This window comes from Colletotrichum orchidophilum (genome assembly GCF_001831195.1).
Source record: "Colletotrichum orchidophilum strain IMI 309357 chromosome Unknown Scaffold_53.1, whole genome shotgun sequence".
Classification (NCBI taxonomy): domain Eukaryota; kingdom Fungi; phylum Ascomycota; class Sordariomycetes; order Glomerellales; family Glomerellaceae; genus Colletotrichum; species Colletotrichum orchidophilum.
In genome coordinates, this window is record NW_019173009.1 from 195,142 (window position 1) to 216,046 (window position 20,905).

The window sequence follows — 20,905 nt, forward strand, 5'->3', positions numbered from 1 at the left end:
TTCCCTGTGCCATCCCCGTTGTCAACGAGTCTTTTCGAGGGTTCCTTCTACACCTACACCCACAACTTAGGCAAGGTAGGCGACGCACACACCTCCGGCCCCTCTTACCCCCTCCCCATCTGCCTCCTCATTCACCCATAACCGTACCTTAGGTAAGGTAGCGCTGAGGGGAGGTATTCTCTTCTTCCCTTCCCGCTTCGAACTGCTCAGTGCGCTCAAGTGTGTGGGTGAGTGTGCGTGCACGCGTGCGCCTGCCTCTCTCTCTGCCTCCCTACCTGCCTAATTACCTACCAAACTATCCATCTTGACCTCACCTTCGCATTGGCTGCCCTTGCCTTTACTTCCCATCATTCCAACCTCGCTCTTGCCATCCCATCTCGCTGCGTCCGATTCACCACCACAAGACCCCGGGAAACGGGACAGAATTGACACAATCGCACACAACCGCGGGAAAAGGGACTGCATATTTCTCTTCGTCCCGACTCCAGCAAAACTTTTCAATCTCCATAAAACCCCCACAGAGCAAAAGTCGCACTCACGGCCTGCTCCTGCGGCGGCCACCCATCCATGCATTAAGATTTGCTGTCGATAGGCCCCGGGCACTGCCAACGCTCTCCAACCAGGGACTGCCCGTCGCCTCTCTAAACTGTCGCTGCCCACTCAGCTTGCAGGCCAACACATCAATGCTTCCCAACCCAAACATCCCACACAGCCTGCATGGGTCTATGGAATTCTTGACGAGCCAGTCCACCCGACACGCCTGACTGATGTTCAGGCCACAATGGAAGCTGGCAGTCCAGAAGAGGAGGACCGCCTGGCCACTGCGCTCAATGTGCAACGCCAGGTCCATCTCCAGCACCACCAACCGCAACCTCTAGCTTCTCCTCCTCAGTACTCGCACCAAATTCATCGTCAACCGAACTTCGTTTCCAACTACGATCATCACGATTCAGATTTCGACCTCGACTCCGATTTCGATCGCTACCACCGCTCATCCGAACCCCCCTCCCAGCAATCCCAACATCACTACATCCCTAGCAGCCCCACAGCGAACGGCTTCGCTCTCGAGAACTTGGATGCCTCTGCCGCCCACACGGCTGGGGCTCTCGCCGCCGGTGGTCATGCTCACGATCTAGTAAACCCGGATGATTTCTACCGAAGCTATCGAGGCGTGCAGTCGTCAAATCATCATCGACGAACACCTTCCTCAGATTACGACTACATGGCGACCTCCGTATCTCGAGCTCGCGAGAACTCGGCCATGCGGCCAAACGGCAATGGCAAAGATCCAAAGCACCCGCCGGCTCCTGCAGCTCGTGCGCCCTTGCGCCCTTCGCAGCGATCTGCTTCTGCTCCTGTTGAACCCCCAATTGGTGCCCCGAGGACCAATACAAATCGCAAGCCGAGCGTCAAGGATTTGACCAAGAGATTCGACCAGCAGACCTTGTCGCCAGCGCCTTTGATGCCCAGAATCCCCGTGCGAGGCGTCCCGATTCGACCGAGTAGAGCCGCGACAAACGTCGAAAAACCTACACCTAGCGGAAACGGGTCAACATCATACTCTACACTGAGGGCCTCGACGAACCGTGAACTGACACCTGACACCAGCAGAGGAACGGCTACTCGAACCCAACGAACGAAATATGTCGCCGAAGATCAAATGTCCAACAATTCTCAATCTTTCGCCAGTCGCATCGCCAAGCCACGAAACATAACCTCAGCTGCGGGCATTGCACACGCATCTAAATCTATGACAAACCTTCAGCACAAGTCACCTTCTTTACCGCCGTCTTCTCCCAGAGCGCCCGGTCTGCTCTTTGGTGAAATCCTTCCCGAGCAGCGAGACACCTCAGCCGTTGGATATGGGATCGAGGGTTCGGGTTCACGACCGCGGAGGACTTCAGAGTCTAGTATTCATGTGGCTAAGCTCCACCAACGGACGAAATCCGACCCCGATCTCGTCGAACCGGCATCTCCAACTGATTGGTACCGAGCCACGACAACACTCCCAAATCGTTCAGCAGGACGTTCGGCCCACAATGCTAGAGGTCATGTTCGGGCACATAGTGACGTGGCCGCGTCGAAGGCTGGAGCACCCCTGGTGAGAAAGGCTCTTGCGTCGCGTCCGATGGCAGAGGTCGAGCAGTCTGAGCGAGCAGCGTCACCTACATCGCGCCTTCCAGTTTCTGTACGCAAGCTGGCCACCTCAAGTGACTCGACGAGCCCGCCATCCACAAGAGAAAGCTCTAGAGCCAATTCTCCATCAACGTTCAAGCGCCCGGCGCCAGCAAGTAAGACAAGTCGGACAACTACACCTGTTAATCGTGCCAAGACACCTACTCAGTCGAAAACACCCACTCAAGCCACGCCGGGACGAAAAGCTGCGCCTCGAGGTCTCGTAACTCCGAATAACAATACGCGCCTCACTGCCTTAGTGGCAGCACCACCCCCGAAGCTATCTCCTCCGCTACGCAGTTCTCGACCCCGGCAGTCTGTGTCGACAGCCACCACGGCAAGCTCGCGCTTGAAAGCCGTTGATAGGTCCAAATCGCCGCATAAGTCTGCGCCGAAGCAATCCTTGAAGCCCGATGGATCAACGACCCGAAGACGGAAGATCTCTGTGGGCCCTATTGACTTTGAGCAACGACGTGAACACATCAGACTGGCGTATACTAAGTCTATCCGCGATAGTCAGGTGCGGGATGCTAAACAGGCAGCGGCGAAACGCAAGAAAGACGAAGAAGCTGCTGCTGCTGCTGAGGAGAGGGAAGAAATTCCCCCGGTCCCGCCGATTGAAACTGAGTCGTCTCCAGTGGATCAAAGCAAAACCTTGGAGGAACCTTCTGGAGCCCCGGAACCGTCGGCGCAACCTCCATCGCCTGCGCAGTCGCCTCAGCCACTGACGATTTCGACGATATTGCCACCCGTCGTTGCTCTCTCTCCGCCACAGGCTCGAGCTGTGGACTCGCCTACGCTGGGCATCCCAGGCAGTTTCCCGGCCTTGAGCCCTCCTTTTGAGAAAGAAGAAATCCCGCAATCCGCAGTTTCGGTCACTTCGGAGACTACCGAGTTTGACAATGAGCCACAAGAACTTCCTCCCGTGCAGCTGGAACTCGCGCAACCTCCTACTGGGCTCGGGTTGACGATTATTCAAGCGGACGGTAATCACGAGCAGGCAGAATTGGAAGAAGTGCGACGCACGCCAACCCCAGAGAAGGTCGAACCCGAGGAATTTCAGCCATTGCTGGCGGCCGAAACAATCGAAGTCGAACAGCAGTCCCCATCGCCAACGCTGGAGAAGGCTGAAGCCGAAGAAGAGCCACGACTGCCGACACCAGAAAGGGCGGAATATCAGTACCCGTTCGAGGATGAGTCCGCAGGCGACGACGTGGTATCAATCAAGATCTCATTGGATCCAACATCTTCCCATCAATCGCCCGAACCGACCCCGACGAGAAGCGAGTTCGATGATCCGGCCGTTCCTGGTGCATTTGCCAGCTCGCGGCCGATCTCCGAGTACGAGCCGATTCCGTTCTCGAGCCCATCGTACGAGACGACAGTCAAGATTCTCATGCGGGAATCTGAGTATGACTCTCCTCGACAGGAAACAATTCCTTTTCCAAGAATGGAGTCGTATGATGACTTTGATGATCAGAGCCAAATGGGTGACATGGATGGGTCCGTAGGTGATGTGTCGTACTTCCACCACAATGCGGAGAAGGATTTGGTGTCAGCCATTGACACCCTTGAGAAGCCCGGAGACTTCTACAATGAGCACCACAAGGACAATGATTCGTCTCAACGAGCGTCTACTTGCGAGTCTTCTGATCCGCAAGATGACCCTCGCAAGACGAGCCTTGAGAGCCAGCAAACTCCGGACACATCCCGCAGCCTAATGGTTCCTTCTATGCATGCGACTGTGAACCGGATCAGCCAACAATCTGCATGGACTGATTTCTCGGTTGATAGCGATGAACCCATCCACCACAGAATCTCGGCCTTCGACGATGTTCTCCCTATTCCAAAGCCGCCTTTTGCATCCGAGTCAACCTTTGGATCGGGCTCTAGCAGAGACTCGTCTGCCCGGCAGAGTGAACATTACAGCCCTGACTTTACGCCATCGGAAACAGGAGCCGCCCAGCCATCCAGCCGTGCTACCATTCATCAGCTGCCGGAGTTGGATACTGGAGACGGTTTCTCGGTTCCTTACATCGATGAAAGTCACTATCCACCCCGGAAGGCAGATCCCACCTTACCACGACCAGAACATGAGCCTCCGCCAGTCCCTGCGTCTACACGAGCTCGTGACAGGCGAACGGCAGCTAGCAGTTTCTATGCCGACACTCTTCCTGGAAGTACTATCGGGAGCTCTTCTCGACGTCAGAGCGAAGATGTGTCGCGACCCGTCTCCACCACACAGTCCATCGACCATATGTCGATCGAGACCAGAGACTATTCTCTCGGCGGCCAGACTCCGGTGGAGTCGATAGCAACACCCAGCCAGAAAGATGGCCCAATCGGAAAAGAGAGACACCGTCTAGTTCAACGACGCAATGTGATAAGAGAACTCGTCGACACCGAGATGGTTTTTGTAAGGGACATGAACATTGTTGAGGAGATTTACAAGGGTACCGCTGAAGCCTGTCCACGATTGGATGACAAAACCATCAAGCTCATTTTCCGAAATACCGATGAGATTATCAGCTTCCACACCGTGTTCTGTGCTCAGCTTAAGGAAGCTGTTTGCACAGTCTATGTGCCTAATGGCAGGCGATCCCCTCTGCCAAAGGATGACTCGGTAGCTTCGGAGCAGAATGGGAACTCGTCCACAAATCAAGCGGCGCCCGAACTCGGTGACGACAACGACAAAGCCACATCACTTGGTCCTCTCTTCAAGAAACACATTGAACAGATGAGATTGGCGCACGAGGGCTTCCTCAGAAACAGCGACCACGCAGCCAAGCGCTTGATCCAGATCCAGCAAGACCCCACTGTGAAGGTTTGGCTCAATGAGTGTAATGAAGTGGCCAAGGACCTAACTGCGGCCTGGGATCTGGACTCTCTTCTCATCAAGCCCATGCAGCGAATCACAAAATACCCTAACCTCATCCAAGAGCTTCTGCGCCACACGCCTGAGGATCACCCGGACCGAGCCGAGCTGCTGTCAGCCAAGGAAACCCTGGAATTGGCGATTGTCGAGATCAACAAGACGAAAAAGAACTTTGAGCTTGTCGGGCAGATTGTTGGCCGGAAGAGGAAGGAATCTGATGTGAAGGCTGGGTTCGCTCGGGCGTTTGGCAAGCGTGTCGATAAGCTTCAGGCTGCAAGCTCGAAGATTCCCGAAGATGCCGTATATGCTAAGCTCCATGAGAAGTTTGGCGACGACTACCTTCGGCTACAAGTTGTGCTCAGAGACGTGGAGTTCTACACCCGACAAGTCAGCGCCTACGTACACGAGTTTCTGCAGTACTTATCAGCCATGGAGCTTGTCATGCGTCTTCAACCTGGGAGCTATCCGGAGCTAGAGAGCAAATGGGTGCAATTCAATGTCTCAATGAGAGACATCGAAAAGATTGCCCTAGAAGACCATGTGAGTAACCCGTCCAAGAAGCTTTGCCTCACACACTAAGACTCGAGCAGCTCCAGCAGGTCCGCAAGCATGTCATTGAGCCATTCGAGCATGTGATCAAGGCTTATGGTAACCCCTCACTGGCAATGAAAAAACGAGCAAAGAGACGACTGGACTATGAGAGAGCAGAACAGATCAAGAAAGGCGGAAAGACGATAGACGCTAAACTTAAGGAGTTGGTGGAACAGTACGACGCCCTGAACGAGACCCTTAAGAAGGAGCTGCCTCAGTTGTCCGCCTTGACAGAAAGAATTGGAAACATTTGTCTCGGCAATTTCGTCAATATTCAGGCGAACTGGTACTCTATTTGGGTGGAAAAGGTCAAGAAGGTCACTGGGGAGACAGGACCGCCACCAGAGGTTCCCGACATTATCTCTGCTTTCCAGCGAGACTACAAGTATGCGCAGGAATTATTCTCCAACGTTGGGATCCTGAACCCGGCATATAGAGGCAGAACGTCGCAGTCTACCACAGCAAGCACTGACGATGTTACGACCAAGCACCGGCCTCGGCCAGCTGAGATATCTTCACCAAGAGGGAGAGGCTTATCAGTCAATGGTGACCACGCCCCGATGTTGCCGACTCCAGACTTTGCCAAGCGCCACAGCGGACAGTTTACTCTATCGCCAAGCACCACACCACTAAGTCCTCATCAGTTCTACTACCGGGACTACTACGCTGGTGCCACTGCTCAGCGGCCTTCAGTGTCTGCCTCACCAGTAATAGGTGATCAATCACCTGTGTCGCGTGCAATTGCTCCCCCACCTACCACTCGACCTGGCACAGGACGAAGCTACGAAACGAATGGTGTACCGAGACAAAGTTCAGAGTCGACATCAAACAACAGAAGAGACTCCAATCCAGCACACCAGTCCCAGAACCCGGGCAATGAACCAAGGCGCTTCTCAGGCCTGTTCCATTCAGCTCTGCCAATGCCGGATGGGGTGGAAGAAGGCCAACAATCCTCACGGGCATCGTCACGCGAGCGCACTCCTGCTGGGAACGGATACAACATACTTTGGCTGGCAGCATCACTGTTCGAATTCAACATTGAAACAACAAAGCACGAGGCTGGCTACCCGTATCTTACGTACCAAGCCGGTGAGGTAAGTACATGGCCGCCAGCATTATGGGTGCCCAGAACCCTCGCACTAACCTTTTCAATAGATCTTTGATGTCATTGCTGAGAAGGGCGAGCTATGGCTTGCCAAAAACCAAGACGATCCTGGCGACCAAGTCGGTTGGATTTGGTCCAAGCACTTTGCGAAATTGGCCGATTCATAGAGCCATTGCACGAGCACAGCTGGCGTTACCAAAAGTACCCAAGACGACTGTTTTTCTTCACCCATGGCCAGGTTGATGTCTGCGTGCAGTCAGGCACGTGTGCGCTGACAAAAGCTTCAACGCTCAGAAAGCAATTGAGCCGGGATGAGCGCATCCTAATGGCATGTATTATTGCTGATGAAAGAAGGGAGGCTCAGCCCACGACTTCATTCCACTTTGCAGGAAAGCCAGGGATTGGTTCAAGGGGATCAATGGCGGACATGACCCTCGACGTGTACACTTTTTTTCCTTTCTCTCCCTCTCTCACCCTGATTTGTTTTCCCTTTTGTCTTCAATTTCTTCTGGTCGAGATGGAAATGAGAGATGGCGTTTGATACAGGCGACACAACGAGGTTTTGACGGACGGAATGCGAATCATACAAGCTGATATTCATCTTGATGGCGGCTTGCTTCTCTTGAGAAGAAGACGAAGAAGGGAGGATCAGCAATGAAATACTTTGGGAGCGTTGAGCGTCGTTCGGTCGAGAAGCCCCGCAAAGGGAAGGGCGTGTTACGGCGTTGGAGTTGCCTCGCAGTCAGAGCTGCAGGCATCAAATTTTTTTGTAGGCTTTCAAGATCCAAATGCAGACATAGTGTCGGATTATTCAAGGAATGCCTGAATGGTCGCTTTGGCTCTTGTGAAAATTTGTCCGTTTTTTTGCGTGCTTTGTACCTCTTATGAAGGAAGCTTTTGACGACTCAGAGGCGATCGGATCAATGGGACCGGAATACCTGCTCGAATTCTTCTTGGCAACTCTATGGAGAAGAACCAGTCAAACAGAGTTTCTGCAGAGATTGTAAAAGCGGCATGGTCGACAACAGGCACGCTTTACCTTTTCCCTCCCCTCGCTTCCCGCCATCTAATCGATCATTCAATATAACAAGCTTTCCCCCAATCCCCCTCCGCCCCCCCGCCCCCCCGGCCTTTCAACCCCCCCCTTCAAAGTTTTTGGCCTCTCTTAGTACGACCCACCCAACAAGGCGCGGGAGCTAGCGATCGTTACCCGGCCGAGTCGGAAGATGGGCATGACAAAGTCCGAGATCTAGAGTCCGATCTCACTGATCCTGCAAGGGCCCGTCGGCGCTTTCTAGGATGAACTCATGGATTGTCCAGCGCAAAATCTTCTTATTCTTCTTCTTCAGACTTTAGCACGATTTACGCGGGCGTCAAATCGCTCTGAATCTTGACCTTTCACTACTTGTTCCAAGAGGCACATGATCCAATTTAGCATTACAACTAAAACCCTGGCAAACCCCCTACTGTCCTAGGGGAGAAGAATACACCATGGTAGCCGGCCGATACTCCTTTTCTTCTTGTCTCCCTATGCTGTGATACTGCACTTCATAAACTCCAAGCACCGTAGTTCCAGGGATGAAACATAATAGCTGGCTGACCGCTTGCCTCGCTACACTACTGATATGCCTCATCGTCATCGTCACCGCCTTTCTTCCCGTCGGCGGCACCCTCCTTCCTGATTGGAATCTTGATGCCCTGTGTTGCGAAACACTTACTCAAGGGGGTGCTCTCGCAAACTCCAGGGAACTTCTTCGCCGAGTAAACCTGGAAAGCGTCGCTGAAAGTCGCAGCGAGAATCGGCGCCTTGTGCTGGTTCACCATCGATCCGTTCGGGTTGGTCGCGCCTGGAGGCTTCGCAATATTGACGAATGAGAAGCGCAACCTTGGGAGGAATGAGTCCGTGGTGCTACGAGGTTATGGGTCGCGCAAGGAAACTTACCTAAAATGACCTTCGGTCCTCACGCTCAGGTCCTGCATGATGAACCAGACTCCAACTTGATCGTCCACATCATTAAGGCGAAAGGCACTGGAGCTAACGCTTCCAATGATGTTTCGCGTGAACATTCCTTGGGGTTGGCTCGCGGCCATGGATAGCGATTGCCGATGACCGTACGCCAAATCCGCCTGCGAGGGCACGGGGCCTGGGTTGGCGTGTTGCGGATAGTACTGGGTTGCCGGCGTAAACCGAGAATTCGTCGATTGGTATTCTGCGCTGCGAGTCAGTACTTTGTAACACTGTAGCAGCCATATGGTTGAGAAACTGACGGGGATAGTTTGATCCAGCCGCCATGCCGTAGCCTGGCATCATGTGCTGCTGGGGCTGGGGCGGCGGCGGTTGTTGCCCGTATCCCATGGGTGCTGATCCGTACGGCTGCATATCTTGGTAAGGCTGCGCTGGCGGTGGGTTCAAGGGGTCCTCCCGCAATGCCGTATACGAGTAGGGCTGCGTGGTCGATATAGAAGCCGTGTTGGAGGAGTGGCGAACGAGGTTCACCTCTTGAGTGCCGTCTTCTGACCACAAGTCAACCTGAATGATGTAGTGGGCGGAATCGATATCGCTATCGGCCATCGTTAGTACAGCAGATCAATGACGCCGTGAGAATCCGCCGCACGTACTTTGGGTTTATCTCTTGGCCAGTTTTCGCATCTCGCACAACGACTTTGATGCAGGGAGGAGGCGTAATCGGCCGGCGGTCCTAGAGGCGATCGAATTAGCCATTGAGTTGCGAGTTGGACGAACGGCAAACGTGAGCATACCTTGTCACCAAACCCGCACATTCGCGCTCGCTGAGGCTGCTGCACAACGACGAGCCTAATAATCGCAGTGTCAGTCCAAATGTTTTCGCGCCCTGCAGAAGGCGCGCGACCTACTCATATTTCCTGCCCAGATCGTCCGTTTTTGAAATGGAGGCTGGCATAGGGGCCTGGGCTGGAGCAGGTGGAGGCGGTTGGTGGTGTTGGTGTTGATGTTGATGCTGCATAGTCATTCCGTTGGGCGGCATATTGGATGGCAAAGGAGCCGGTGCTGGATATCCCATGGGAGGAAGCTGGGGAATCTGGTTCGCTGGATGACCAGGCGGCATGGGATGGTAGCCGCCATTCGAGTGCTGATGACCGTAATTCATGGTTGTGGGACTTGTCTAAAATAACCGTGGGATGACAGGTGTCGGAGGTAGAATATGGCAGACCTTGGGAGATCGGATTATATATGCCTGTACCCGGGCTGGTGCAATGGTGTTTTGGGTTTCAGACGGTTAAGCTTGTAGCTGCTGTGGTAATTAAGGCAATGTGAGGCCAAGGTAGCTCTTGAGACGCAAGAAAGCTAAGGTAAGCAAGCCGCCGAACAATTGGAGAACGGGAACGACCTGCTGAAGTGGGGGGGAGGAGAGGGCGGAAGCTGAGGGGGCGGGAGCTGAGGGGAAGGAAGTGTTTGGGTTTGCCGTTTGGGCGGCACGACGGCGATAAGATACCTGCCTAGGTCAGTAAGGTGGATCTCCAGCCAAGCTCGAGTCACACTAGCCACAATGTGGCAGTGCACCCACCACCTTAGCTAAGGTACCTTATCACTATCAGCAGAGCAGCAGAAGGAGCAGCAACACATCTATGATCTCACACAGATACCGCGGTGAGCATTGCCTCACATCTCGGTCGATTCGAGCGCCGTTCCTCTAGCCGGAGTTCTTCCCCCCCGGCTCCCTGCAACTGCTTGCCACACCCACCTCACCCGCAGTCAGCCGCACCGTCGGAATCTGTTTTTACAGAGATGCGGATCGGCGGATGCCGGGGGCAGACCGACCAAACGGCCGGGCAAAAGACATGGGCAAACTTTTTGGCCAAACTGCGACGATGGTTTGGGCAAAGTAGAAGAGCCCATCACGACACGTTCAAGGGTGGTTCCAGGCCAAGGTATCCATACGTAGGTAGTTTTCTCTTCCAAGGATCCGAGGCTACATCGAAAACTCGGTGTCGCGCTCCCGCTAGCTCAAAAAGCCAATTTGGACTTTGTCCGGAGCCAAAAATTTTTTGGACGGAGAACTTTGCGAGGCGAAAAGCGAGGTGCGAGTCAACATTCGGCAGAGCAGCAGATCAGAAATTTGTAGTAGCACTGCAGTATACTGTCTGCAGCAATACTCCGTATTGCTCGACATTTCGCCCGTTTCCCCGAGCGTGCGGCTAGCATTTGCCTGGCCAGTTGTTGGAAGCCGAGCCCCTGACTGGCTGGTTGGCTCAGTAGAAGTTATCATTACGTAGGATCATCAGAGTTGTTCCCCGTCGCCAATATGTCTGGAAATCCGGGGTAACGTCTGCCAGTCATTTTGCGAGCACCATCGTCTTGGGTTGGCCGGGGTTTCCTCCAAGGTGTCCCTTTGAGATGATATTTTGGGAAATTTACGGCGTTAAACGAAAATAATTGGACGGCATTTGACTTGTTGCCCGATGAACGAAACGAGTTCACGACAATTTTGACAAACATGGCAGACTCTCGGGACGACGTTCGAGACCGAGTCTCACGAGCCAAGAGAAGAGCAACACCGGCATAGGGAATGAATGCACAGTATCGGAAGTGCAAGGTGCGAGGTGCTTGCCTGGATTTTCTCCCTCCAGCGTTCCTGGCAGCTCGCCTTCGCCTTTCGGATTGGAAAATTCGCGCATGCCAAGCGGCTATGAACACGGCCGCCCCGGCCTAGAACTACATACTCATGACCGCCTCCTGACGGAGCCTGACGGAGCGAAGCGGATGGATTGCGCAATCCCGAGGCACTGTCAGTAAAATCGGCCAAACGGTTTTCACGTCATGTGTCTGAAAATCTCATCAATTGGCGCCGGGGTAGGTCTCCGGAGTGTCTGCACTCACACAAGGCATGGCAAAAAAGGAAGCAATCCGGGGTAACTAGACGGCAGCCCTGCCCAGTTATTTACCGCTGGATTCCACACCGAAGCGAAACATTGCGCAACTGTGCTTGGCTATGCGATCTGGAAATAGTCAACAATGGCAGCTAGTGGTCGAATCAGCCCTTCTTTGTATTTGTCCGCCCTACATGTCTTGATTTTGATTCTCGTCACACCGAATGTGCGTTTCACACTTACACAACGACGCAGCAAACGCGGCCACAGAGAATTCTGGCCTCCACTCACGTGTTCGCCATCAAGCTCGGATTCCCAGTAAAGACACCACTCGGGACTTTACCTATCCCAGCCAAGGCGACGGTTGTAGCCTGTAGGAGGGGGGGGGGGGGATGGTTCGTGCCTGGTCTTATTGCGTGGTGTTTTCGACTGGATGTCGTTATTTTCATTACGTTTTAGTTTGTCAACGTTTGCCCCTCTAACACCCCCCCTGACTCTCTAAACAGCCGCTCCCTGCCCATAATTCCGACGCCGCCAAACGCCTCGAATTTTTTTTTTTGCTCGTCTCCAGAATTTTCCAGGCTTGGCCCTCTCCTGCCACCATAGCGGTTGAGAGGTTTCTCCACTGCTAGAGGGAGGAAAAAAATATGGAAGAGCACCTGGCCGGACGATGGACCAAGAAACCCAAGCAGTGTCGTCGCCGAGGCCGTGCGTCCTCCCCCCCCCCCCCCCCCCCCCCCCCCCCCCCCGGCGCAGCCGCCGTCTCCCCCCACGACGAGCACGGCAACACAACAGAACCGACGCCCCCCCCCCACCGGCGCCCCCCCCCCCCCCCCCCCCCCCCCCCGCCGCCCCGCCCGCCCCCCCCCCCCCCCCCCCCCCCTCCCGGGAGGGCGCGTATGTGGAGAAACCGGCGTGTTGCAAAAGAATGATTGACCTTGTGATCACTTTGCTGGCGCACCATACCTACGTCAGGCAGGCCAAGGATTACTTGCGCCGTACTTGGGAAAGGTTGCGCAATAGCTGCTGCTTTCAGCCGGAGAATCCATCCTTGCTCCCTTCCCTGGGAAGGAAGGCTTAAAACAAAGACGAGATATTTTGCTGTGCCATTAACGTCCCTTATAAAGCTCCTCTGCCCTGTCAGGCACACCATCTAGCTCCCCCGTTCCAACTCCCTTACCTTACACGTATATCATACTACCGCGGAACTGGATTTAATTTAATCTTGAGATCACGGAGTCATAAAGTCGTACCTTGCCAACTGTTCTGCGTGCGTACTCAAAACGACATCCCATCCGAAAGCGATTACGTCTTAAAATAATAGGACAATCACCCATTCGATTCGCCCCGCGCTCGCGAACATCTCGAATCCCACTCCCGCAAACATACCGTGCTACCGCGGTACAAACCTGTTTTAGTTTCTCTAATAAATCACAACTCGCTTCCAAACCTCCCGACAATGCTTGCCTCACACGGACGCGGCGGTGCCGGCAACATGGCGGACACCTCCAAGTCGCCCAAGATCACCCCCAAGGACCTCGAGACCCCGACCCTCAAGACATCCGTCGTCACCACGGGCCGCGGTGGAAGCGGAAACATGGCCAAGAACGCCGATCCCTACGAAACTCGTTTGCGCCAGGATGTCGAGGCGTAAGTTTACCCCCTCCCCTCTTTGGACTCAGAAAAAGAAGAGAGTCGAAAGCTGACACGAGTCTGATTTATAGTGTTCCACGAAGAGAGAGCGCCGGCGCAACCCACTTTGGACGCGGCGGTTCCGCCAACGTCTTCAAGGGTTCCCCCGAGGAGGAGGCCGCGGCCAAGAAGGCAAAGGCGGAGGGCGCGAGCGCCGTCGACGACGACGATGCTACTACGCTCCGCAAGAGCCCCTCGCCCCCGGCGCGCCGCAGCTCCGAGGAGAATGCCAACGGCCTCGCCGCCAAGGGCAAGCAGTGGCTCAATAGCCTGACCAAGAAGGCATAAAGCCCGTCTGCTTGCTCCTTTTTCCCTTTTTTTTTTCTTTTTTCCCCAAGTTGGGGTAGCGTCTACATAGTGTCTCTTCTGTCTGTCGAAGAGTCATGAGCGATGGCGTATTATTAAAAGGTAATCACGCTTGGACGTCACAAGATCTTGAAGCTTCCTTTCAACGTTTCTGCGGCGTCAATGTCCAAGGGGATTATTTATCCATCGGCCTGCCATCATACGGTCCTTTGGGGACGGAGTTTCATGGGTCGGGGAAATTTTGGGAAACGAGTGTGTCGCTCATGGTCAGCGACAGTGTTTGAAAATGTTGAAACGACACAAAAAAAGTTCTTGATACCACGGTTGGACATGATCCAAGGGCTACTACGATACGGGAAGGAAAAGCATAATGAAATCTTCACTTTTATTTATTTACTGATATTCTCTTTGAAACATCGTGGGGTCTGCGATCTGGAATGTCTTGCTTCCATAGTGGAGGGAGCATGATGTAAAGCTTCGACAATCACAACTGCCATCACCACAGATTGCTCGTTTCCTTTTATTCATGAGTTCTTGTGAGACGGTTTCATTCAATTTGACACAGATTGGTCCAGAGCCCGACCGTCTCTAGTAAGACACTTTTATACATTGATGCCATATCATTGTACTTCACTCCTTTTTCATACGCCTTATAGGAATTGTGACTCTATATTTGGATATCCATGCTTTTCAACCTTCGTCTGCTACTTTTGGTTTTCATCGGCCAGCCACCGACTTGTTTCCTACCTAGTTCTTCGTCAAACGATGGATTTCCGATAGATAGAATCGGAGATCCTCAGGGTTAACACCCGGGGTGATACCTAGTAGGAGTTGGTCAGCCCCGTGGCTCCCTAAACACACGTAGTGCAGTGAACAGACGTAAACGCATCAACTTACCGTGGCCCAGGTTTGCAATCCACCCCTTCTTTCCATTACCGTAGAAGCCCTTGACCATGATCTCGACGGCCTCAGTCATGCGCTCGTGGGTACCGTATAAGACGCCAGGGTCAGCGTTGCCCTGGAAGGTAACGCGCCTGTCGCCGCGAATCTTAACGGCCTCGGCGGGATCCTGGAGCCAGTCGAGGCCGATGACGTCGTAGCCGATGTCAATAACAGAGTCCAGAGCGTGCCAGGCGCCCTTAGGGAAGACGGTCATGGGAACGCGCTCCAGGTTCATCTCGGCGAGCTTCTTGGGGAGGTTCTCGGAGATGTAGGACAAGTACGGCTGGCTGAACTCCTTGAAGGCCTCGGGGCCGAGCTCGCCCGCCCACGAGTCGAAGACCATAATCATCTGGGCGCCCGCCTTGACCTGCAGCGCGAGGTATTCGACGCAGACCTCGGCAATCTTTTGCAGGAGCTTCTTGGACTCCTCGGCGTAGCGGTAGATCCACGTCTTGCTCTGCATGAAGAGCTTGGTGCCGCCGCCCTCGACCATGTAGCAGAACAGCGTCCAGGGGGCGCCGCAGAAGCCGATGAGGGGTACGCGGCCGGCGAGCTTCTTGCGGGTGAGGGTGATGGCCTTGTACACGTAGTCGAGCTCGGAGGCGACATCGACGTTCTTGGACAGGACCTTTTCATACTGCCCATCGGTCGGGGTTTTGAGAGGCTCGGGGAAGTGGGGGCCCTTCTTGTCGACCATCTCGACCGTCATCCCGAGGGCCTGGGGCACGACGAGGATATCGGAGAAGATGATAGCAGCGTCGAGGAGGCCGGCGAAGCGCTCAATCGGCTGCAGGGTCAGGGTGCTGGCGACCTCCGGGTCACGGCAGCAGGCGAAGAAGTCGCGGCTGCCCTTGGCTTCGTGGTACTCGGGGAGGTAGCGGCCGGCTTCGCAGGTGTCAGGAATCTGCTGTCCATTTGTTCATGTCCTGGCTCTTGGGACGGGAGTAAAAGGGAGGGGTTTCGGCGTTACCTTGACGCATGATCCAGCATGGCGGGCGCTCGACCGTCTCGCCTGGATTGGAGAGGTTAGCAGTGGCCTGGAGGTTCGGAGTGGGTGCTGATACTCACCTCTTGCTGCCCGCAAAAGTAGGTCGTTCTTCAATGGCTCAAATGTCAACTCCATCTTGTCGGCCTGATGTGGGAATGTGGTTGCTAGTACCGGTGTGGGAGATGCCTTTACGCAGATAGAGCAGCAATGTGCCCCGCGGTTCGGTCGCTGCAAAACCCCGCCAAAGCTTCCCCGTCCACCGCTCCGAATGCGCCCCTGCGCACGTCGCCGAGGCACCCGGCCAGGGAGGTGCACCAGCCACACTGGGGCTTGACTGCAACTTTGGTGGGCCATTAATCCAATGCTCTTTTGACCTCCCTGGCAATTTCATCTATCGCTTTCCTTTACCAAACAGCTCCGAATAGCTTCCATCGAATCAAATCGAGCTAATTGGCAACCACCGCCGCGTCCGATACCCCACTTTCAGCTTCACGCTGTGAAAAAGAATGCCTTAGTCTAAGCACGATCGATTGGATACATACGCGCCATTGCCCTTCCATCCCTTCGCGGCCAGGGCCTCAATGCCGCCGTCGCGACCTACCGTACGATGCTGCCGAGCAGTTCAGCAACATTTTCCAGCTCCGTCCGACAACGTATGGATCACGGATGGTCTCTTGGCGAGCGCTTTTGAGCGCTACTGCCACGTATCACGCCTCACGCGACGCAAGTCGAGCTCTGTGCCCGGCCCGCTCGAGAATCGAAGACGGCTGGGCAAGAGGAGGATGGCAGAACTGCACCTGGACGGACATTCGACCTTGCCTCCCTGGGCCATTGAGTTCCCGGTCGACCTGAGTCAATGGAAGTGGCAACCGCCGACCCTACGTATATCAAAGGAACAGAGGGATCTACAGAGCCAGCAAAGTCAATCTTTGCTGTCTCGCGTTTACAGATGGTCGGTGTCGGAACAGCAGATGAATGAGGAGGAAATTGCTCGGATTGACATTGAAAGCCCGCCAATCTCTACCTTTGAAGAACGGCTATCTCAAGCCCGAGCCGCCGTTGCGGCTTCGACACAGCACGCGATCGGCTCGGAATACTACGACTTCATCGAGGGGCTTCAGAGGGAATTGAAATTGGGTGCTCTCGATCCCAGTGCCGTGGACTCGGCTGTTTCAACTTTTCCTCAGTCTTTGATCAGTACACGTGCTGACGGCGAGACGGTCAGCATTGCCATTGAGCTGTTCCTTTCGGCCGTTGTCAACGGAATCGCATGTTCCAAAGTTTTGGGCCCGTCAGAGTTTGGTGCGAGCTTTTGGAACCTTCTGCTGAATCGGACGTCTCAAATGCGGGCCAATGACGCGACGATTCTTCTATTCCAGACTACGCTCGATGCGGTCCCTCGCCCATACATCAATGATATCCACGAGGGCATCATTGCGGCGGTGCAAACGCTAGCCGTGTCTCAGTCGACGGGGCGCAGACGGGCCGCGGACATTGGCGTTGCGCTCCGCGAATTGTCGCCCGAAGACCACGGCGCGCTTCTCGAGGGGATCGAAACCGTAGTCTGCCGAGGTTCGGTAGTCTTTGAGGAGGAAACCCGCCAAAAGCTTCACTTCCTTTGGCTGCAGGTCTTGGCACATATGCCGCGGGTCGACTCAACCTACCTTTTTGACGCTTGCGTCAGATCCCAATACTTTGATCGCGAGCTGCCCTGGCACGATGACAGAGATCTCAGCCAGCTTATCCTCCAGCAATGGACTAGCCGCGGGTACCTCGGCGACCACAAGGCCGTTGAGGCATTCTGGGTCCGCGAATCTTCCAGACACGCAACCTCGAGCCTCGCTGCCCTAGTAGCCGGCATCTGCGAAATCGAGCATGACAAACCAAAGCATTTGAGGAGGGAACATGTATGGTTGATCAAAAATCTCATGAAGCTGTTGAGACGCTTCGGCCGCCAGAACCAGCTTGTCGTCTCGATGCAGCGCTTCGCAGAAGCCAGGGATACGATACCTATTATGCCCTTCGCGCGAGTCGCTTCAGCCAGTCACGACTACGAGACGGCTCTCAAGCTTCGTTCGATTTTGCTCTCTCGCGAGGGAAAGCTGGAGGGCCGAATGGGCTCACAATGGCCTTGGACAGCCTGGGTGCCCTACATCAAGTCCATGATAAGAGACAAATCCGTCCCGTCCTGGACCATCTGGTCGGCAGTTCACTGCGGCGATGGCAAGATGAATATTTACCCTGCCAAGCAACGTGATCTCTGGATCAGGAGAATATCTCTGATGGAGGACATGGCAATGTGGTTCGCGAGCGCCAACACAAGGTCGGAAAGGAGTACATTTCGGGACGTTTCCAAATGTATCAACTGGCTGCGGAACAACAAGGTACCGCTGAATAGCAGGTCGATGACGGCAATTGCCAAGGTAGCCACACGGGAACTGAAAAGGGGTGAATTCGGGCGGACTCAACGCCTGGTCTGGTTGATGGACATCATAGGACAGTCCAAGGGACCCGAGCAGAAAGCTTTGGTTGCTCGAGTGCTCCAACGGTGGAGGCAAGCCAATTCCGAACTGGAAATAAAGAGGTGCCGAGAGGCTGAACGGGTCCCGGACGCTGAACGGATTCGAGAGGCGATTAGGGCTCCGGAAAGGAGCGAGTGGTAGAAAGTGTTTTAGAAAATTGAACACACACACACCCGCGAGATGAAGTAATTGGTCCCACAATAAAGGCGTGAAAGAAAAGCGATATGAGGCGTATCCGTGGTGGTGTTTGGAGGGATGAGGGCGATTATGGACGGATAGTGAACCTCGGTGAGACAGGACTGTACATGGCAAAGAAGCGTCGAGACCGGCGATGGAATTCTGCAATGGTAGATGGCCCTTGTTTCGTATCGCGCGGGAACTTTTTTCGTCTTTGCCACGAGGATAAAACGAGCCAAGCGGGTGAAATTAAAAACATTAACAGCTCGACGCTGGAATGTAACGCGGCAACGGAGATGACGCTCGTGGGACGGCATTCCATTGGCCACCCGACGGGCTCTCGGCCGGGGCCAAAGTTGATGAGGGGCTGTCGATTTTCGGCCGCATGCGGCCAGGAAATGATGATGAGTGCGGGACACGTCCCTTCCGGTCCGCGAAACCTAGAGCTCCTTCTCTTTTTCCTTTGTTTGGCTGATGAGACAAGAGTCTTCTTCCAATGCTCGAGGGGAGGAGAAAAAAACTTTATTTCCCTACTGTGGCTATTGAAAAATGGTTGATCCACCAATGGGGCTTTCACGTTTGAGGCTTGGTTTGTCTCTGTCATCCGAGGTGTTGTTGGTTTTGTTCCTGTTGCGGGCGGCAGATCCGACATTGGAGGGTTGTGGTCGTTCGGTGCCGCCCGGTTGACTGATCACCCCCGGGGCGGACGGGAGGGAAAGGCGGAGGAGGGGATGATCATGGTCCTTTGTGGCCCACGAAACGGGGGACCCGGCCGAGCGATGATGTTAGGGCCCTGCGAAGGGTGACGGTGAAAAAGGTACACTACGGGAGGGGGGGGGCAAAATCTTGTGAGTGTTAATATTATGTACCTTACATTAGGGTCGTTTTCCAGTCCATGCACAGACGCCGGGCAAGAGCAGAAAGGGTTCAGCATGATGAAAGAGTATTAGTAGAGGAAACGGCCGAAGCTTGTTAGTGGACGGAAGTCGGAACATTCTGGTCAGAGGGGGTGCGCCGATCAGAGATGGAGCTGGGAGAGGGTACCTTTCTGCATCGTGGTTGCGACTCGGCGGTGACCATGTAAGGCTCTCACCTCGCCAGGCACGGGAATCTCTTCACTCTTCACTCACGAACGATGCCTGGTTCATTAAGAGAGACGAGCGACCTAGAGGAGGCCTGGAATGTGTGGAAGACGGATGGAAGCGGCGCCATCGTTGATTAGGCTTGGTCCCATGTGGAACTCTGCATAGGAACGAGGGCCTGACTTTTCGAATTTCTGCGGATGGGGAATGAGAGGAGGGGCGACGTGTCTGCATGGCATTTCAGTCCTTCTCAGTGGATGGATTCGGGGCACCTCACGACCAAGTCGTAACATTGTTGGACAAAATTTTGCTAATTGAGGTGGGGGGCCGCGGGCGAGATGAGGATGTGATGGGCAGGGGAGGGGAGGGGAGGGGATGCTGCTGCTGCTGCAGCTTCTGGGGGTTACGAAGCAGAGGAAGGGTGGAAGGCAAGAAGGGGATTGTCCGGCCGAGGCACAATTGGCGTGCGGCGTGCCCCTTCCATCTCCCCAACTGTCCCTCTTGATTACGTGCAGCAAAGATGAACACCGCAAAAAGAAAGCGAGATGGGAGGGCCGCGTCCAGTCAGAGGGCGGAGACGACGTCGTTTCGCGACTGATGACATCGAACTCGACTGACATTTGCCGTAGCCCGTTAAGGCGACATTAGCCTACTCCGACCTTGATATAACCTTGCTCAAACAAACGTGGTTGGGGCATGGGTAAACCCGTCATGGGCATGGCCACACCAACTATCATTTTATCAGAGTCAAATCAGAGACTCAGACTCAGAGGCAACGCGGGATGCGAGATTAGAGTTGGGCAGTACGGATAATATCCCGTATGTACTCTGTATATTATTAGACCATGAGTGATGCGCGGGCACGACACTTGGACGAAAGCAAAAGAACCCTGCACGTTGAGCAGCGTCGTTCCATTCGCTTCTGTCCATGCAAAGACAGGATACTCCGTGACTTTGTGACCCCATGACTCCGTACCCGGGAGCGAAACAGATGAGTGATGGGCAAAACGGGGCAGACGCGGAACAGGCTGCAGCACGGCCACGGGAAGGTAGAATGGTATGGCATGGCCACAACGTATGCGAGCACCTGTAAGAGTAGAGAGAAAGAAAGAAAGAATGAAAGATAGAGATAGAGAGGGAGATGGGGACGTTCCGGACGGGTTGGAAGGCCGACGCCAGCTTCTCCCATCGGCAGCTAAACAAGGTCAAGGGAACAGCAGCCCAGAGACAAGAGAGATGGTGCGAAGTAGAGAGATGGAGACAGAAACAGATAAGCTCTGTCTTTGACTCTCTCGCCATGGGCCATGGAAGATTGTCGTATTATTCAAATTTCAGCGGAGGTAAGACCAGGCTCAAAGGCAGCCTGGCACGCCTATGAGGTACGAATAAGTACCTTGACCTAAGTTACCAGTGTTATTCGACGATTAGCGAAGAGGCGCCGTCGACGTGTTGCGTGATGTTGCGATGAACTATTCCCTCCCGGGAGGTGTGTCTTGGGCAGAGAGAAAGAGCCCAGGGGTGCCAAACCCCCGCATCCGGAAGTACTTAGTACCTGCGGCGGATCACCTCGCCCACCTATTCACGCAATCCCGTCCAGCAGGT

At 54.4% G+C, this 20,905-nt stretch overlaps 7 protein-coding genes across 7 annotated transcripts; 3 read left to right on the forward strand and 4 right to left on the reverse strand.

The window, feature by feature from the left end:
- Window positions 1-781: 781 nt before the first annotated feature.
- Window positions 782-6,913, forward strand: CORC01_06877 (RhoGEF domain-containing protein; the record flags this gene model as incomplete). The annotated part of the gene is made up of 3 exons (XM_022618515.1): window positions 782-5,590; window positions 5,641-6,735; window positions 6,797-6,913. 3 exons carry the CDS (start codon window positions 782-784, stop codon window positions 6,911-6,913), a joined length of 6,021 nt encoding a protein of 2,006 aa, XP_022474994.1.
- A 414-nt stretch (window positions 6,914-7,327) lies between these two features.
- CORC01_06878 (uncharacterized protein) lies at window positions 7,328-7,504 on the reverse strand (the record flags this gene model as incomplete). The annotated part of the gene is made up of 1 exon (XM_022618516.1): window positions 7,328-7,504. One exon carries the CDS (start codon window positions 7,502-7,504, stop codon window positions 7,328-7,330), a length of 177 nt encoding a protein of 58 aa, XP_022474995.1.
- Window positions 7,505-8,363: 859 nt separating this feature from the next.
- On the reverse strand, window positions 8,364-9,874 carry CORC01_06879 (developmental regulator VelB; the record flags this gene model as incomplete). The annotated part of the gene is made up of 6 exons (XM_022618517.1): window positions 8,364-8,631; window positions 8,689-8,956; window positions 9,015-9,307; window positions 9,366-9,445; window positions 9,507-9,561; window positions 9,621-9,874. 6 exons carry the CDS (start codon window positions 9,872-9,874, stop codon window positions 8,364-8,366), a joined length of 1,218 nt encoding a protein of 405 aa, XP_022474996.1.
- Window positions 9,875-13,053: 3,179 nt separating this feature from the next.
- Window positions 13,054-13,574, forward strand: CORC01_06880 (uncharacterized protein; the record flags this gene model as incomplete). The annotated part of the gene is made up of 2 exons (XM_022618518.1): window positions 13,054-13,244; window positions 13,319-13,574. 2 exons carry the CDS (start codon window positions 13,054-13,056, stop codon window positions 13,572-13,574), a joined length of 447 nt encoding a protein of 148 aa, XP_022474997.1.
- Window positions 13,575-14,339: 765 nt separating this feature from the next.
- On the reverse strand, window positions 14,340-15,876 carry CORC01_06881 (uroporphyrinogen decarboxylase; the record flags this gene model as incomplete). The annotated part of the gene is made up of 4 exons (XM_022618519.1): window positions 14,340-14,413; window positions 14,490-15,419; window positions 15,505-15,546; window positions 15,603-15,876. The coding sequence occupies 4 exons, from the start codon at window positions 15,874-15,876 to the stop codon at window positions 14,340-14,342; spliced, it is 1,320 nt and encodes a 439-aa protein (XP_022474998.1).
- A 227-nt stretch (window positions 15,877-16,103) lies between these two features.
- On the forward strand, window positions 16,104-18,185 carry CORC01_06882 (uncharacterized protein; the record flags this gene model as incomplete). The annotated part of the gene is made up of 1 exon (XM_022618520.1): window positions 16,104-18,185. One exon carries the CDS (start codon window positions 16,104-16,106, stop codon window positions 18,183-18,185), a length of 2,082 nt encoding a protein of 693 aa, XP_022474999.1.
- Window positions 18,186-19,386: 1,201 nt separating this feature from the next.
- Window positions 19,387-19,923, reverse strand: CORC01_06883 (uncharacterized protein; the record flags this gene model as incomplete). Its single annotated transcript, XM_022618521.1, has 1 exon — window positions 19,387-19,923. The coding sequence occupies one exon, from the start codon at window positions 19,921-19,923 to the stop codon at window positions 19,387-19,389; it is 537 nt and encodes a 178-aa protein (XP_022475000.1).
- Between the last annotated feature and the right edge of the window lie 982 nt (window positions 19,924-20,905).